The 18,766-nt window shown below is 41.0% G+C and overlaps 2 protein-coding genes across 4 annotated transcripts in view; one reads left to right on the forward strand and one right to left on the reverse strand.

The window, feature by feature from the left end:
• Nucleotides 1-18,766, forward strand: part of LOC145434474 (lysosomal leucine aminopeptidase-like) — a 229,069-nt gene that overhangs the window by 132,690 nt on the left and 77,613 nt on the right. The gene's annotated exons all lie outside the window — the stretch shown is intronic.
• LOC145434460 (uncharacterized) lies at nt 1,944-14,515 on the reverse strand. Of its 2 annotated transcripts, XM_080311816.1 has the most exons (10): nt 14,338-14,515; nt 13,343-13,385; nt 11,793-11,946; nt 9,831-9,879; nt 9,614-9,748; nt 8,836-8,932; nt 6,400-6,436; nt 6,263-6,335; nt 4,114-4,369; nt 1,944-2,825 (listed from the first exon to the last, which is right to left on the reverse strand). In XM_080311816.1, the coding sequence occupies exons 1-10, from the start codon at nt 14,355-14,357 to the stop codon at nt 2,097-2,099; spliced, it is 1,593 nt and encodes a 530-aa protein (XP_080167942.1). In that variant the 5' UTR covers nt 14,358-14,515; the 3' UTR covers nt 1,944-2,096. The 2 variants fall into 2 exon arrangements, with proteins under 2 accessions (XP_080167942.1, XP_080167943.1); XM_080311817.1 differs by lacking the exon at nt 11,793-11,946.

Here is an 18,766-nt window from a genome sequence, read left to right on the forward strand (position 1 = left end):
TCCCTCTACGGTTCGTATTTGTACGGTGGGGGCTCAGATTGCAAGAACACATTAAAAACGAAAAATCCCTAAATCGCGCCAAGAGTGAAGAAAATCTCTGAAAGATATTGGAACAAATTCGTACATTCAAATTGCATATTTACGACCGCTAACACATGCTAGCTCAACTACATGCAGACGGTCGCATAGTTTTAGATTTTACGGCTGCATAGTGCATGCGGCCATGCGCCCGCAGGTTGGCCACCCCAGCTGGCCTAATCGAAATATGGATGAGCAAGGCTGCGACGTAGAGGTTATGCAAAATACAAATCAGGATTCGATGTTACCGGATCACCACCTAACGCAGTAGTTATCAAAGTCGACGCCCGACACCCTGTGGTTTAGTTATGCGCATGTATTTATGTGCACTGCGCTATTCATAATCATCATGGATTCAAAGTGTCCGAGCTATCGCGGTGGTTTCTTCAAGAATCATTATAGACTAGGCTTACCATACGTCCTCTTTTAAGAGGATTTGTCCTCTTTTTTGACTTTTTTGAAAGTGTCCTCGGAGGACGCCCTTTTGTCCCCTTTTTTGAGATTTTGTCCTTTTTTTTGAAAATTTAGGTAAGATTTAGAGCAAATTGCAAGTGATATGCCGCAAATTAGCAGAGAAGCGAAGCTCCGGTGATATTTCGGAGTGAAAAACGGTGATTTTAGCTCTGAGCGAAAAGATGACCTTTTTTTGTTTTTAGTCATCCACCTGGCCGTGTGGAGAAAAAACGGTATTTTGAGCTCTGAGCGGAAGTGATGACCTTTTTTTTTTAGTCAACCGATCACAAAGTGGGAAAAATTCACCGGTTTTTGAGAATTCTACTCAGGTTTTGCATATTGCAAATTTCTGAAAAAGTGTCCTCTTTTTTCATTTCCAAAATATGGTAAGCCTATTATAGACATATATCGCAACCTGAACACTTGCTATCTCCAATTCTCCATCCCGTCCTATATCAAAAGTAACCAATAATTCCATTACCTACGGCTACTGATGACGAGAAGAGTCATATTTTGTTGGAGTGGATGGCACGCAAATATAAAGCACCAATTCAGCTGAAACTAAATCGACCGAAGTGCGAAGGAAATTTTCAAGTTGAAGATCTCCGATCACTTACATTATGCTCTATGATGATTTGCAAAATAATTTTAGTCATGAAATAGCGTAGAACTTCACACTGCATCTCATACTCCCTACAATCCTACATTAATGCTTCGCACCCTAAAGCGGTCAACCACGTGCCCCTGGTTAAGAACCGCTGCCTTAGTGAGACCATGTTCGAAATGCAATAGGTTTCGCTTTATTAAAAAACTATCATCGTATTGTTCGGTCGAAACGCCACATAGCGATACCAATTGCTTTATTGCAGTAGCTCTTGAACTGGGGCGCGTTAAAGCATGTGCAGACGGGGCAAGCAGCGGTCAACTGGAAATTTGCCTCCGATTCATATTTAGCTATTCATATTCATTTAATATTGGAGAATTCTCTCGTCAACAGCCATAATCTTCAATGCCATCAAACCATCAGAGGGGATTGCTAGCATTCTGGTTGCATTTTGTGATATGACGATAAAGGGACGCGATATTTTTCACTATCATCAAGTTTGAGAAGCACTGCTTTATTGCTTATGAGCTAGTAACATTGGAGATGAACTAATAACATTGGGGATCTATTTCGACCCCCAACCTCACCTGCGTAGGCTACTCTCCACACGAAGCAGCACCACAACAATTTGGCTGCTGATCGCGTTTAATTGACGCAGTCAGTAGGCTTTATGACCAAGACGGGCGTCCAATCGCGAATCATATGAATAAAATGAGTGTGTGATTTGACCGGCAGCGGAACCGCAGTGACTGGATCAAGGAACCCCGGTTATGAACGACTGCCGTCGATGGTATGCGCAGACATGAAATTAAATTAGGAGCGAAGCTTGTTTATTACACAGCAAACACAATGAAAAAACAACAACGATGTATCAGTATATTCGAACCACCCAAACTCTTCGTAAAGAACGCATCGTAACGAACGTATTCGTAAATAACGCGTCTTCGTAAAAAACGCATTGTCACATTTTTACATGGGTAGCGTTTTTCTTGAACCTGGCGCTTCGTCGCTTCTTGGAGGGTAGTGTAACGGTCGTTTCCGCAGACGTCTCCGTTCCACCATCTACTAATAATACAGAACAGCCCGTCTGCGTCTGCTGGTCTATAGAAGGTAGATTGTGAAAGGTCTGGGTTAACGCATTTTTGTTCCCAGGCGTTGAAACTGCTGGTATATCGGATTGTTGCTGTGGTTCAATAGGCATATCAGCAGAGTCACCCACCATTGATAAGGTTTTCGACCCGGGTGGTGAAAGATCAGGCAGAGTGTATACGGTTGTCGATGTTTGCGGAATCACGGTGCAAGTTTCTGAACTGGGCCTGGCTGTCCGCAAATCGTGTTCATAAAACCCAGTCTCTATCGCGGCTTCAGGTATCCCAGTGCCCCTACCATTCGCCCACGGCAAAGCGTCATTTCCATCTAAAAAAGGTGACATAGCACCCTGGTCACGCATGCCCTCGAAGTTGTTGATATCCTGAGCCCGTAACGAATTTTCCGTCCGAGATTCTGCGCGAAATTCTGTCGGCGGACCTGTCGCGCCTCTGATCAACACTTCTTCGGAGTTTTGTGCGCACGTCGGGAAATATGAGGATGTGGATCGTTGCGAACCACCGGGAGAAATGATGTTTTCAATGCTCGCTGACAACTTATCGGCGAATGACGTATCGAGTGGATCTTGATCCTCCTCGGGTAACTGTGCGAATGAAATGACGGCAACATAAACGCAATCAAACCATGTTCTTTTGGTTTTGTGACATGGTCAACTTTACTATGTAAGGTGGTAAAACGAAACCCGGGTTTTGATGGCAGTTCGGTCTACTCTTAATCCGGCTTTTGAATCGGCAGAAACCCGGGTTTTAAAATTTTTTCTGTTGCATCATATACTTACTTTTCATTACCGCTACTCTACTAATGATTCGGTAAACGAAAATTTCGCCTGTGTTGACAAATTTGCAAGAAGACACAGATTGCAAGTGTAAACTACATATGGTTATCAAGATTACAACGAAAGTCTTACATTCACTATACATTATACAAGGATACTCAATTGTGGTACCGCGGACCTTTGAAGTATTGGACCTCATCTGGTTCAGTATCCTTAAGTAGAATATCCGGATACGACACACTGGCGGGAGAGTTGGCCTTTATTTTTATAGTCATCACACCACAAGTATCAGTAACCGACGTAAAAAGGTCGAAAAATCTCAATATCCACGAGTGGATAGTGCGGATTTGGCTGTCAGGCGGAAGAGTTGACTTTTTGATTCAGTCATCACCACAAGCCTAGCCAACCGAAAAAGAGCGGTAAGACTCCTGCCGAATCTAAGAAACTTTCAATCTTCTGTTTATGAAGCTCTGTTAAAAATAGTGGTGCATCCCTGCACTATAACCTTGACAAGCACATTTCATAGTATTATTAATCAAGAAATGATCGTAAACATGAAAAACTGTAATATTCAACCCGCTATTTGAAACACTACTGTCAGAAGTACAATTAGGCCTATTGTTAGGAGTTGGATATGTCGATTTAGCCTAACAACTAAGTCATGGTACATTGTAGCATAGTACTTTACTGTAATTTATAAGTCAGTTTGATCGTGCTTGTCATGTTTCACTCTCTGAAAACACAGACTCGCAGAAAGTGGTGATATCGGTATCACAGTGTGAATGTATTGCGGACACGAGGGACATGTTACTTTCAAGTCGAAATCATGTTCTGAATTTTAGTCCCAACTCAAAGTTAAAAACTGGCAATGGTTCAAATCCATCGAAAAGTCGCACGGTGTAAAACGCCGCTTGGAAACAGAAAGATAACTCCAGTTTTAAAATTTCGTGAAGCCATATTAGCCCTCAAATTTTAAAATCCAGTTTATCAAATCCCAATTCAGGATGATATGATAGATAAGCAAATAGTTCTCCGGGCTTTAGCGATTCGGGAATAACTAAGCAGTATAATGCGAGAGTATCGAAATTCATCTTACGCTCTGTATCAGCGAAGATTCATCGAAGCGAACGGTGCGTGGAACATGCTGCTGTATTCCAAATGAACGGGGCGAGTCTGGGTGTTCACGCGTGTTATTGTAAAGTTCGTTTTCCAACGAGAAGCTCGAAGGATCGCAACTTTCGAACATTCCGGTTGTTGGTACACCGAATTTCTGCTGAAAGTCCATTCCTGATCGTGTAGGGAACTGACGGGGTTCGTCAGAGCATGTGATTTGACGACTCCTTTGGCGGATTCTGAAGTACAAATTGACGAGTTCACTGTCAAACAGAACGGTGGCTATAGTTGAGAAAATATCGGTCAATCGCGTGTATAGTTTACCAAGAAAATTTCAGTACGCCTTCACGCTTCTCAACTGGCGAATCGTGGTCCTAATGCGGAACTTGTCAGTGCTGAGCCACCAGAGTATAGTTTTGGCGAAAGGAAGGATTCACAAATAACTTTCATGCTCTTCGCAAATGTTTGGGTCTATTTACAGAGCTGCAAGTAAGCGCTTTCAAACACGAATTTTATTTAAAAAAATATGATTTCGCACCTGTATGACCAGTGAAAACCTTCACCACTGCCTTCGATTTGCTCTTACGACTTTGGAACAAAAATATAAAGAACTGGCAAGATATATAAAATTGCCAATCTTCCCACTATAGCTGCATGCGTCTAACACAGGGGTGGCCAACCTTTTTGGCCAAAGAGCCATATTTCACTGACGAACCATCGCGCGGGCCACTAGCCGCGCGAAAAAATTTCAAAGTTTATAGGTCAATATTATTGTTGCTTGTGTATATTGCTGGGCTCAGTTTACAAGAACTGGACTATTCGGCGCCTGGCCATATCGATATCGAAAGCTTCGGCCAACATGCGTCAATCATTTACTGCCTATATGTTTCATCGTCGATGGTCTTTCTGCGAGTGCAAACGCAAGGTCGCATGTTGGACGACACTTTCTCTCGTAATTGCGAATATAATTAGACTTAATCTGGTACATTAGGCGTTCTTTCATTTTCAGGAGGGGGTAACGATATTAAAAGCAAGAAATCGAGTGACAACATATTGTGGAAAGCGTGAAGAAAAATTTTACTCTAGATAAATCTACCAAAATTTGACTGGCCCATGGATCTGCCAATGCGTCGGAACTGATATTTTAGTCGTCACATCCCAAGTTTTGGGGCCAGACTAACCAAATTTTTGGTTGGCCAGGCCATGCAAGTTCACAATCTGAGCAATCCACTTTTGGTGATATTACCAATTTATAAAATTACCTCGCGGGCCACTCAAAACCTTCTCGCGGGCAGGTATAGTCAGTGAATGATGCTTATTCAACCAATCAATGAAATAGATATCGTTGCCTGATGTAAAAAAATGTAGCACGCCTACGGGGTCAATCCTGATTTCATATGTTTATTTGTACATTGTATCAAAAAATCCAAATCCGTGCAATTGCGGTATTGGATCAGGGTAGCAATACTCAGACGCCTAATGCATTACTGGTCTGGCCTAGACCGTAAGCTTATATTCCTTTGCAGGTCCTCGTGGAAATCGTCGGCAAAGCGACGGAAGATATTGATTTTATAGGATTATTATATCATTTGATTGCCCCAGTTGATACATTTGGCTACGTTTAAAACGGCAATATTTACTTCAGCATTGTGGCATTAAGTGGCTCGAGTCGTAGCCAGGTACCGTGTACATTAGGGGTCTTCAAAAATGAATTTTTTCTCAAATCGTACTGGCTACTTGATAAAATTGTTAGGTTACCTAATTTAAGCCTACACACCAAATTTGGCTCAATTCCAACCAGTAGCCGCATTGCTACAGGAGAAGAAAGTTTCTATTTATTATATAAAATTAAATAACTAAAAAATTGAAAATTTTCTGTTCACCCCACGAAAGTGTTAGGTTGTCTATAGAAACGATGGTCACCAAATTTGGTTGAATTCCAACCAGTACAAGCGGAGTTATTGCCGTCTAAAAATTTGGATTTGATTAAAATAGTATTTACGGTGGGCACCACTACAATGAATAATTAAACAATCGGTCACCGTAAATACTATTTTATTCATAGTCCAAATTTTTTGACGGCGATGAACTCCGCTTCACTGCACACTTCGGTAGATATAGCTCATACTTACAAGTGAGAGTCGCGCGAACTTTGCTGGGATGACGACCATGGTTCACGCAAGTTAATCTTTCCAAAGCCAGCACCTGTACCAACATCAAGTATGATTTGCAGTGGAAGTGAAAGTCATTTACCAAGAGCTGGATTTACCTCTCTGCCGCTCCGATGAGTGGCCGTGTCGGGAAATCTGGATAAATATCGAACGGAAAATGAACACAAGACGAGAGGCATTCCGATGAATTCTAATTTCGATGAGTACGTCATAGATATTTGCGCGCAGTGGTGATAATTCTGATCTTCGCTACTCGGCTAATCGTAATATAACAAAGCTATTGCCTATACACCAGTGTTGGGATGACTCTAGTCATGACTTGACTCGAGTCAACTTTTTCGTATGACTTGACTTGACTCGAGTCACTTTGCAAAAATGACTTGACTTGACTCGACGCTTCAGAAATGTGGATTGACTCGTGACTCGGAGAAAAATTTACGAGTCAATTTCAAGTCATCAATAAGTAAATGGTGTCGACTAAATCACTGTATCACGTCACGTGTATGTTCGGATTATTCGCGATACGCTGGTGACACTTGTGAGAGCAACCAGTCATTCACTTATTGTACGTTTCTCTGGTCCTCGATTGTTACATCACAAAGAAATTGACCGCAAACGAAATGATTACGGCTCATGTTGTCGTATTAGTAGTAGTAGATTAATGGAAACGTATCTATTTCTTAGTCGATTCGGCGCTTACATTGAGCGGTGCTCACCTTTACCAACCCTCCTGTATGATTTAAATCGAATGAATATACTTCATGCGTTTATATTCTCACGGATGTGTAGCTGGGTAGTGTATTGTACCATGTCAATTTGGTTAAACTTCTCGAAGTTTCGTATTCGATCCTCTATTTTGGCTGATAATAACAGACTGTAGCATGTAACTATAGTTAATCACGTATTTTATTAGCAGTTCTACGTGTGCGTGTGCGATACATCGCCCTTTTCCTTGTATATTTCACTTTATATTCGTTACTTGATTCAAGCTAAATGGCCGATTAATCTGTCTTTCACGCATCTGGCAAAATGCTATGACTTTGAATCATCACTCATACTTCGAAGATTCAATTTGACTTGAATTGTGACTTGACTCGTGACTTGACTTGACTTGACTCGACTTGACTCGAGTCACCTCCAAAAATCGAGTGACTTGACTGGACTCGAGTCATCTTCAAATATCGATTGACTTGACTTGACTCGAGTCAAAATCTGCAATGACTCGAGATGACTCGTGACTCGAAGGTAGTGACTTGATCCCAACACTGCTATACACCACGAAATCCTATATTGCAAAAGACGTATCCTGTCCAGAGACGGCCAAAGTAGCTACCGTTGGTTCTCCAGTAGAAGTATAGGTTAAGGCTGTACATTAGGGTTGTTAAAAAAAAACTTTTTTTTCCAAATCTCACTCGCCTACTGACTAAATCGTCAGGTTGTCCAAGAAAACGATGCACACCAAATTTGACTCAATTCCAACCAGTCAAGGCCGTGCAATCTTGAATTGAAATTTTTAATTTATTAAAAAAAATTGAAAAAAAAAATTTCTCAAATTTTTCTGTCAACCCCATGAAATTGTTGAGCTGTCTTCAAAGACAATGCAAAACAAATTTGAGTCAATTCCGACTTGTAGAAGCGGAGTTATTCGCGTTTTTCGTTGATATTTGTCGGATTATCCTTGATCCGGGGATTATCAACGAAAAACTCAAATAGCTCCGCTTCTACAAGTCGGAATTGACTCAAATTTGTTTTGCATCGTCTTTGAAGACAGCCCAACAATTTCATGGGGTTGACAGAAAAATTTGAGAAATTTTTTTTTTCAATTTTTTTTAATAAATTAAAAATTTCAATTCAAGATTGCACGGCCTTGACTGGTTGGAATTGAGTCAAATTTGGTGTGCATCGTTTTCTTGGACAACCTGACGATTTAGTCAGTAGGCGAGTGAGATTTGGAAAAAAAAAAGGTTTTTTTGAACAACCCTACTGTACATTTCTACTCTATTACAAGTACAAGTACAGATTCCCATATCAATTCCAAAGCTTCTTTACCTGGAAGTAGAAAATGAAGATATGAAAAGTACCCAAATAAGCAGTTTGTAATATAGCGATGGCCGAGGGGCCGCATTTACTCGCATACTTTTCTGGCCGGCGGTGACTTCCTTCGAAATAGCAGAGTGCATTTTCGAGACTAAATGACTAATGAATGTACGGTAATGATATTACGAATAGGTGACATTTTCAATATTAGATTCAGTTACCATGACACAGGGTATTTCGCCCAATTTTTATGACACTAAATTTCTATCATAAACATGAAACCCCAACCCCAACACTACTATCTGATACAAGCATAGCTAGTACAAGTATATACTCTCCAAACCTACTAGGGTACACCCGAAAGGCATACTTCCCTACTGATAACCGCTGATCCTGTCTAAATGCCCCAAGCTGATGCACGCAATATGGAGTGCATAGTAAAGTTACCCTGTTAGCAACACGCGATAAGAACCACAATTAAAAGTTAGTGCGCCAACCTGTTGCATGAATTGGTCTATACGTGTTGACTGGTTGGAAGGCTGTGGGTCGAAATGGCGCCGCCGAATCCAGTCAATATCGAAATCGAACAGCGAACTGAAGTAAATTTCAAACCGTGGAATAATTCCGTGATACAGACAGAGTTGTCCAGCGACTCAAGTTAGTCACTTATATTTCTCAAGTCGACAATTGCTCGATCTGTGTGTTACCTAAGTCTACAATGATAGTGAACGGCTAGAGATATATGTATGTATAGCGTAGCATTAAAAGTAGTTTCCGAGCAGCTTCTATGATTAAATTACAAGATGCATTGCGATGACTCACGATAAGTGCTTGATAATGGAAAATCTCCCAGGTTCCATCAGGTAAAGTAATTATGATTCCTGCATAAACTGTTGTTTTATAAAAGAAAAACATGCAAAGGCGGATTGCTCGAAAGGATGCAGTGCAAGTGGAAATTGAGTATCACTTTTAAAAACTAAAACTACCTCGTTACTGACATTATGTCGAAATATATCATGAGCAATGTTCCCTTCAAGCTGTGCAATTGCCCAGTGCTGAGACGGTCGAAGTGAGGACCTTTTTTTAGTCGTTACGCACTATTGTCCAAGGAGCTGCGCAGTAAGTTGGTAAGTGCGCGCAGACTCGTGAAAAATTAGAGGGAACATTGATCAAGGGCATCATCAAAAATTGAATGCAATGCAACTGGCCTCGTGAATGTGGCGAACAGTCTGTTCTGACTGTTCTAAGTGAAGTTTTCCAGCCCAAACGCGTTACCTTTCTGGAAACAATCCCTCGCTTGCCTTGTCCGTAGTGCCAGCGAAGTCAAACTTAGGAGGTTCTGCCATAGCAGAAGCGTTCGGCACATTGAGAGTTTGACCGCACTTCCCGGGATTGCCGTCACTCTTATTCCTATGGCCAGAGGGTAAGTTAGCGTCAAACAGGATCAAATGTACGAGAGAGGAAAATATCATTAAACTTGACGCCCGTTCACCTTGCTCTACAGGGCATCAGTCCAGACGTTCCGGTGTTGATATTTGTACCTGATAATAGGAATCAATGTGACGACTTCGACTATTTCTTGTGTGCGGACTGTCCCTCTTTTATATGACAGCAAATCTTTACTAAAGAATATTATTGTCGATAGAGGTCGTCAGTAACGAAGTACTTCTTTCTTGGAGTAGGCTACTCGAGTTGGTTTTGGCTGCATGTGCGAGGAATTTATGCTTTTATATACTACTGTTTTTATACTCCTACTTGATATTTTTAGGTAAAACTACTTACTTTTTACACTCCGTTGATAGTAGTTTTTTGATGTATTTGCATGACTGAAACTGTAAAGGCATTCATCATCATCATTGGTTTATTAGCAATTTTATCAGTTCAATACACCACAAAAATGCGATACAATGAAAAGACAGGAAGATGTCGAAGCGACAAGGCGTAGTCTATGGAATCTGACACCCACCTTGGCCTAGGCGATGTAAAGAGGAGGCATGCACACTGAATGAAAGTAAAGAAGATAGTATAGAAGAAGAATGCGACAAGAAATAGGGCGGCATGTCACGGGAAGCGAGATCGATAGGTCAGTCGTGGTCCGGTAATCTTGAGGATGGACTGTATTTATTTAGTAGTAATTGCTTGTATTTCGACTTGAATGTGGACATGCTCGTCGACTATCGGATGGCCGGCGGGATACTGTTCCACACATCAGGTCCGGCATATTTGATGGAGCGATGATCTTTTCGGTCGATCATATGATATTTGGACGACGTGGACGCGCGTGTGTTGTACTTGTGCGCTTTTGATTCAGAGGTAAAGAAGTCATTGAAATATTCGGGGCAACGACCGCAGTGAAACTGATACATAAACTTGGCGATTTCTAGTTTCCGCATATCTTCTATGTTTAGGACGCCGAATCGCTTCAGCAGCGACTTATTGGATGGGCAGCCAAGCCCCTTTGGGGCCCTAGCTATGATTCGGAGCACTTTATGCTGCAGTTTCTGCAGTGGCTTGAGTGCAGTTTTACTGGCAGCCCCCCAACAGAGGATGCCATAATGTAACTTCGATTGGATTAAGGATTTAAAGAGTATCAGAAGAACCCATGCTGGCATGAAGCGCCCAAGGCTGTAGAACAGGCCGCACTTCGGTGATAATTTAGTTTCTAGGGACTGAATATGACTCTTCCAGCACATGTTCGAGTCCAGTAAAACATCTTAGTGGATTAGCCCCGTTATCGCGGAAATTGAATCTATCTTCGAAAATGTCTATTATTTGAGTGTCACTTGTCATTTTGGCGTTAGTCGTGAAGATGAATTTTGCGATTACGAAAGTAGCCGCCTCCGATCAGCTGCTAAACGCATGGGAGCCCTCGTCCAAATCTACTTACGTACTTTCATACCTTCAATATATACTGCATGCGACTTGAAGTAGTCTTGACATGCATTGGCAATCGCCACCTCGTCTTGTAATGGGTGGAAATTTATGTTGTTGTTGCTTCTATTTCTACTCGAGTGCCAACGTTGACCATGCACACTTGCACAGTGACCATCTCATTGATAAATATGCGTTGCACCAATCACTCCGTAATTTTTGAACCGTGCGGTAAACTCGAGTATTGGCATCAACATTTCGAAACAGAGATACAAAAAAAAGAGCAAAATTAAAATCAACATCATGTCGCCTCAATTTATAGCCCACATACCCCGCGTGCCTGCGTAATTCGTAAAATTGGATATTTACCTATGTTCAACAACGTTAGATGTAAAATGAATGATGAAACTTTCCATGCCACGAGTACGGACTACGGGGTAGTCACTCCAACGACAGTGGTAGATTATTTTGCAAAAGTTGTGTAGTATTGTGCAGATTTTCCACTTTGTCTCGTCCATAACAGGGTTAATAATATCAATGAGGCCGAGAGGGTAAATTATTACGATCACTTTAAAACACCAACCGCTATAAACATTCCTTGCAGATCGCTTCGTGTTAACGACACAGTCGAGATGAACCAGATCTTTACTCCGATGATCACTCGCGTAGCGAGGCCTACGCACTACGTTCATGGCAGTCTTGTTGCGCGATCCATTACGTATACATTCGAAAAACACCTAAACATTTGGTATTGATTTATCTAATTTACGAGTAGTCGGACTGAATTTGGATTTAGATTTGCTCGGTACTGAGGATTATAACCAAGACCGTAACTGCCGCACCCCAAACCCCGTAATTTAGGGAGGGGGTGAGCTCGAAGGGGGCCCATAATAATTTCGTGAATTAGCATAAATTATACAGTATATTTGAAAATTTATGCAACTTTTCAAAAAATTTTCGCGCGATTTCAAGTTGCCAAATATCTTGGTTTTTGGTTACTCTTCCCTCAAGAAACATGCGCAACATTTATAGCTATGGGCATATCGGCGTTGGCCATTACCGCGCAACGACGCACCAAGACATATGATGCTTTAAGCTATGTAACATGCGACTCCAAGAAGTGTGCCAGAACGATCGGCAGCGAGAAAACTTTGGCCGAAAATGACTGCCCTTATGCTGACCGAAAACTTCGTTATGTATACAATATACTATTATAGGCTTAATTGTCCGTAGGCGCCTAAATTACTGGCGCCGAATGTTTACGTCTTGGCAATCTCAACCTCACAAGACAAATACCAGCTCGCAGAGAAAAATTATATGCCAGTGAAGAAATACCAATTTGAAATCATGTGATCTTTTAGTTTAGTACGTTTGGGCGATTCTATATTTTTTGATATAGCAGACAGGAGATCACGAAGTCATACCAACGGGTCCACCCGTTCGAAGACGTTTAATTATTATTTACGGGCCCTACAGTTTTCAAGACACCTCAGTCAGCTCTACCGGTAAATCTGATTACGTGAGCAGAGAGGACAAGAAATTGATAGCAATATATATGCAATTCCTGATGTTATTGACCGATTTTATCATGAATTATCGAAAATTTACGCGCTTGACGCTGGCTCTCTAAACAGTACAACTATAATTTCGTGGCCAAAGCGAACGACGTGATGGGGGTGGGGGTCGGTTTATCACCTTATGGTAGCCCAAGATTCAAATCTTTTTTTTGGGGGGGGGGGCTGACGAAGTGCCGTTTCATTCCTGCCAACGGGTATGCACCCGAAGATGTTTAATTATTATTATTGGGGAGTCATACCTTTTCAAACACACCTCACTCAGCTCTACTGTTAAATCTGATTGCGCGAGCAGACAGAGGATAAAATTTGACAGCAATATGTATCATGCCATTCCCGATCATATTCGATAGTGCCACATCGTTTCATTTTCAGCAATTAATGTGTAAAATCAAACTTAACATAATTTTCTTTGCACTATTGAGTATCGAAATCGCAATAGGAAAGTAATTAAATATCCACGATAGAGCGGTAGGCCTACAATTAGACTATCGGGATAATAGTTGCAGGTAATATATTATTGGCAAAAGAGCATGAGATGAAACGTGTGGCAGGCTACCTTGGAGCTCTTTCGAGGAATTCGTGAACGGGATGTACTATTCCTGCAAAATATAGAGCATCTATAAAATTCTCTCTCACAAAACGCATGAAACACGTCACTAGTTTCAAATGTGATGATTTCTTTTTGGGATATTCATGTTATTTCCGACTGCAATGGTCATTTATCACTGGGTCGATATTCTTTTTATTATTCCGTGTCTGCCGGCTTGTAGCGCGGCCCACTTCTAGTTTTTTTATGACATCAGTCACTCAGATCATATGGCGAAACCCGCAACCTATTGATGTTTCAGGTTCAGCTGTGGATCGTGGCACTACGCTAATCTCGCCGATTCGAAGATGGTCACGGATATTAACAGTAGGCTTACCATATTTTGGAAATCTAAAAAGAGGACACTTTTTCAGAAATTTGAGACTTGCAAAACCGGAGAAGAATTCTCAAAAACCGGTGAATTTTTCCCACTTTGTGATCGGTTGACTAGAAAAAAAATGGGTCATCTTTTCCACTCAGAGCTCAAAATACCGTTTTTCTTTCCGCATTGCTAGGTGGATGACTAAAAAAAGGTCGTCTTTCCGCCCAGAGCTAAAATCACCGTTTTTCACTCCAAAATACCCACAGGATCGTCACTTCTGTGCTAATTTACGGCATATCGCTCGCAATTGGCTCTAAATCTGACCTAAATTTTCAAATAAGAGGACAAAATATCAAAAAAGAGGACAAATCCTCTTAAAAGAGGACGTATGGTACGGTAACCCTAATTAACAGATAATTTCCTGTAGCCTCAACGACATAAACACTGCGTCCAAAATAATGGGATTTATAGTAAATAGTTCAATTTAGATTTATGCGCGACAAGAACCCCTAATCCTAAAATTCTTGCAATATATATATGTTCAACGCAGAGCCCGATTACGTAGAAAAATAGTGGCATCCATCACGACGATTCTGAAACGCTCACTACCGGTACTGGTTTGTTATCAACTCGCATCTCTCACCTATTAGTGGTCCAATTCATTTTCTACGAATTCCAGCAAGTATTTGCTTCTAAACGACTCGTAACCTCGACGATCTAACTGAAAACCAGATCAGAATTATCTTTCACACTGGATCAACGCACAGTTGAGTGTGGATGTTGATTGTTGTTGACAAACTGTCGCCAGCGAACAACCATCTAGGCTACGCATTGTAGATTGTATGTTACGTCACAGAGGTGTACGGTAAAGGCTTTGAACGCCAGCTGTAGTCTTCAAGTAGTCTTCGGTCGCAACGAAAAATGTATTCAACAAGGTTGTAACCAAGTCACAAGGCTCCGAGTCACAAGTCAATCTCACATTTTATAGTTTTGACTCGAGTCATTTTCAATTCCTCACCGAATCAAGTCCTAGTCCAAGTCAGCGAACAGAGGGTTGAGTTCGAGTCATGACGTTATGACTCGAGTCCGAGTCCGAGTCATTGTGTTGACTGCTCGGTTTCCAATTCGATTCCAAATTCGATAATGCAGCAATCAAGCAGTCAATCGACAACTGAAGCTATTGCATTTTACGACATTATGATCTTACTAATCTAATATAATTGATTTTCTAACATGAAATTAACCTAATGAACATGATGTTGAAAAAAAAAAACAGATTTTAAGGACAAAAACCCAGAAACCCAGGTGATGCTCGAAAAGCCCAGATCTGGGTGGAAAAACCCAGGAGTGGCATCTCTGCACTACAGGAGAGCGTTAGCCCGACTGTGCCTCATTCATTAAAAATCTAGTCATTCATAAGCATCGTTAGAAAATACCAATAATCATTGAATGTTTCAATGTATGTACTGCCGTAGTGACCAGACATGGGGTAATCGCGATTAGTAATCGTAATCGATTACGACGATTACAGCATTTTCAAGTAATCGTAATCGCAATCGATTACATTCGAAAAAATGCCGAAGTAATCGTAATCGTGATCGTAATCGACTACTTCCCGTATCTAATCGATTCTTTGTGAAAGAACGATTACTTTTTATTTGTACATGGACTATGGCAGTGGTTCCCAATTGGGGAGGAATTCCCCCTTGGGGAGATTTTGCAATTTTTAGGGAGGAATTCCACTTTGGAACTGTAACGGATTTCCCAAATTGCTCATGTCCGAACTGTCATGTAGTCAACCCCCTTGTTTTTTTTTTAAAAACTAGTTCAGATGTGCTGCAGTTCGCAAGACAATTGTAGGCCAGCGAAGGCCTCTCAATCAAATACATCCTAAGCGAGCAAATGTCGTGCCGAATCTATCACAACAAGGCCTCTGGTGAAAGTATTTACCTTGTATTTTCAAGTCAACATTTTCAGACAGTGACAAAATATTCCATGTCATCGACTCAAGTCGAAGAGATCGCTAGCCTTGTTTTATTTTTAGTGAACAGCTACCCGATCAAAAAAGGCATGTTAAGCTTGGTGCAATGTTGCCGAAACGTTGGGCCAATTGTAAGTATAGTCCCCTTCGTTGCACTATGTTATTTCTTGACATCCCATCAGGATTGTCGGTATAGTGGAAAGATATTGGATTCGCCCAAACGTAGGCCTACCAGAAACAAATTTCCTTCGTGAACACGAATACAAATTGGTATTTCTTTATGAGGCGCATCATTTTCCTCTGCTGTTCGCATCTGTACAAAGGACACTTCTATATTAAAATCGGATATCAACTCGCATTAAAACCGCCCATAGCGAGAAGAAAATTTCAAGAATAATTCACACCTCTCAATATTTCGTTGAGGTTAGCTAACTACGGTATTTGCTGGAAATCTATCTCCTCGCAAAGCTTGGTGTTTCTGAGAGCCCGAAGTCGTTTTTAAAGCGCCTCGGTCTAGGCAGTGGTGGGCCATTGCACGTCAATGCAATATGCCCATTCATATCAGCAAATTCTTCCACCATGGAATGATATTACCATCGCCGAGGCGGTATCAGCTACTTCCAACTGAAAGACTTTGGAATTAGGCTCAGTTGTAAGCCAACTATCTCAATTGACTCCAACAAAACAGAACTATTGTCGGTTTCTCACTACATGGACTGTTATTATATATGTATCTGATTATCTGATACATATTATGTTAGTAGCACAACTAACTTTGCTACAACCTTAAAGATTTTCAAGTACAAACTGAATGATCAAAAATGACCATAAGGCTCACCAGCTCATTCTTGTGTTTTACAATTCTTGGATATGGTGGTGCTATTTGTGTCAATTGGGTTTACACCATAGTATTTTGCTTTTTGTCTTAAAGCAGCCCCATACATGGGTTTCTCAAATAGCGGGTTGACATTCCTTCTTCTTAAGAATTATGTAATTGTGTAATAATGAGTATGCATAAATACGCTGCTTAGAATGTTATAATCCAATGTTCATGCGCTTACCATACAATTTATTTTCGGGTCGGGCAAAAAAATATTCGAGAACCTCTGCTTTGTAGACTATATATGCTTTGCGACTTCAGTTTATATCTGTTCCATTTTATTCAACAAAATAACTGCAACAACACAACTGGTACATCGTTTATAATTGTCAATTATCAGAGAGGATGAGATCTAGTCGGTATTAGTGGTATTTTATCGTTTAAAAACACCAACAGATAGTGATGAGATTACAGAATAGGAAGGTATTGGAATGACACAGGGTTGTAACCAACTTACAAGGCTCCAAGTCACAAGTCAATCTCACTTTTATATTTTTGACTCGGGTCAAGTCGAGTCATTTTCAATTCCCACCGAGTCAAGTCCGAGTCCAAGTCAGCGAACAGAGGATCGAGTCCGAGTCATGGTATTATGACTCGAGTCCGAGTCCAAGTCATTGTGTTGACTGATCAGTTTCCAGTTAAAGTCATCCTAAACCCACTTTTTTTAACTCTGTTTGGTGATACTGAATGGTTCGCATTTATAATATATCAAACTTCATCACTTTTAACAGTTTCTGGCCGCATTTTCAAGCACCAGTACCAACAAACGAAATCCCAATAATGTGTTGGCTTCGAAATTACAATGAAATGTCAGTCTCGGCCGTCTGAATCTCGAGTCAATGACTTGCTTCAAGTCATGCGCAATGACTCGAGTCCAAGTCGAGTCAATACACAGATTGACTCGAGTCGAGTCGAGTCATTTCCGTATTTTTAGAAAATGACTCGAGTCGAGTCGAGTCATCCGAAAATCGTGACTCGAGTCTGACTCGAGTCATTACAACCCTGGAATGACATGAAGTCTTTCAACCAGACAGCTATTTGGTTAAGGTCATAATATATCTAGAAAGGGTTTGTGTTGAATCCAGTCCAATCTGGTGTAGTTTTGGTCGCTAAATGTCGAAAATAATAATGATAGAACCATTGTAGTTGGTGATAAGGATTGAATCATAATTTCAGCACTTCCATCACGAGGACAAGACGCCAAGAAATAGCATCATTTTCGTCGGCTAACAGCTCTTTGATATCCATATGGTTGATTTAAGTTGATATGGATACTTTCACCATCCTCGTTGTACGTCCAGAGACGAAATTAGGTCCATGTTTAGTCCAGTCCCATAGTAAAGTATATAACAACAAAACAGATTTGGGTCGAGTTACCTTTGTCGCCACCGCGAGTTCAAAATGAAGTGGAACAGCCCCATTGCACATCGTTAAGTTATGTTCATGTCCTGTCGATAAGCTTGTTAATCAGCCTTACGCCGGTTCGCACCACGGAGCTTTATAAACACCCCACATCCAGTGGTTTCCAACCTTTTATGGTAGCGACTCAATCTCCAATTTGAAAATGTTCCGTGGCCCAGATCAAAATTTTACGAGCTGATTACTAAAAGAAGTCAGCACCTTTGCCCAGACTTACTCACGGGCTATTTTGTGACTGATTACGTTCAACATATTCGCAAACCCATAATGAAGGCAAACGACCCCTCCCCTCGTTTGGAGTCACTATATTTGAATAAAGCATTTAAACGGCCTTAACGATCTCTAGGAATATACCGTTCTCCTATAATTGCGATTACAATTTGGCTTATTCCAGTAAACGAAGGTCGTTTTTATTTATATTTTATGGCAGTTTTTGCGAGGGTGGTAAGTCTCCATATTAAAATCATTAAATGTGAATGTAAGTCGCGCGCAGCGCGAAGAAAAATATCATATATCAGCATAAATATTCCCAAACAATATTGTTTTTATGCTGATTTACGAAAAAAATCATGAGCCTACGTCAAAATTCCGGACATTTGGCATATTTTAGAAATTCCTCCCAGACGCTAGTTTGAACAGTGAAATTCCGGACATGTCCGGGAAATTCCGGACGTATGGCAACCCTAGATAGCCTACATACTATGGACCAAACGTTATATCGCAATTCGTAGTTCAGATTTGGAATCTTCGGTACTGTCACCCGCTTATACCATGTTAGCGTCACATTTTCCT

The sequence above is a fragment of the Botryllus schlosseri genome, chromosome 2 (assembly GCF_051294905.1).
Source record: "Botryllus schlosseri isolate E-star chromosome 2, Bs_hap1, whole genome shotgun sequence".
NCBI classification, from domain to species: Eukaryota; Metazoa; Chordata; class Ascidiacea; order Stolidobranchia; family Styelidae; genus Botryllus; species Botryllus schlosseri.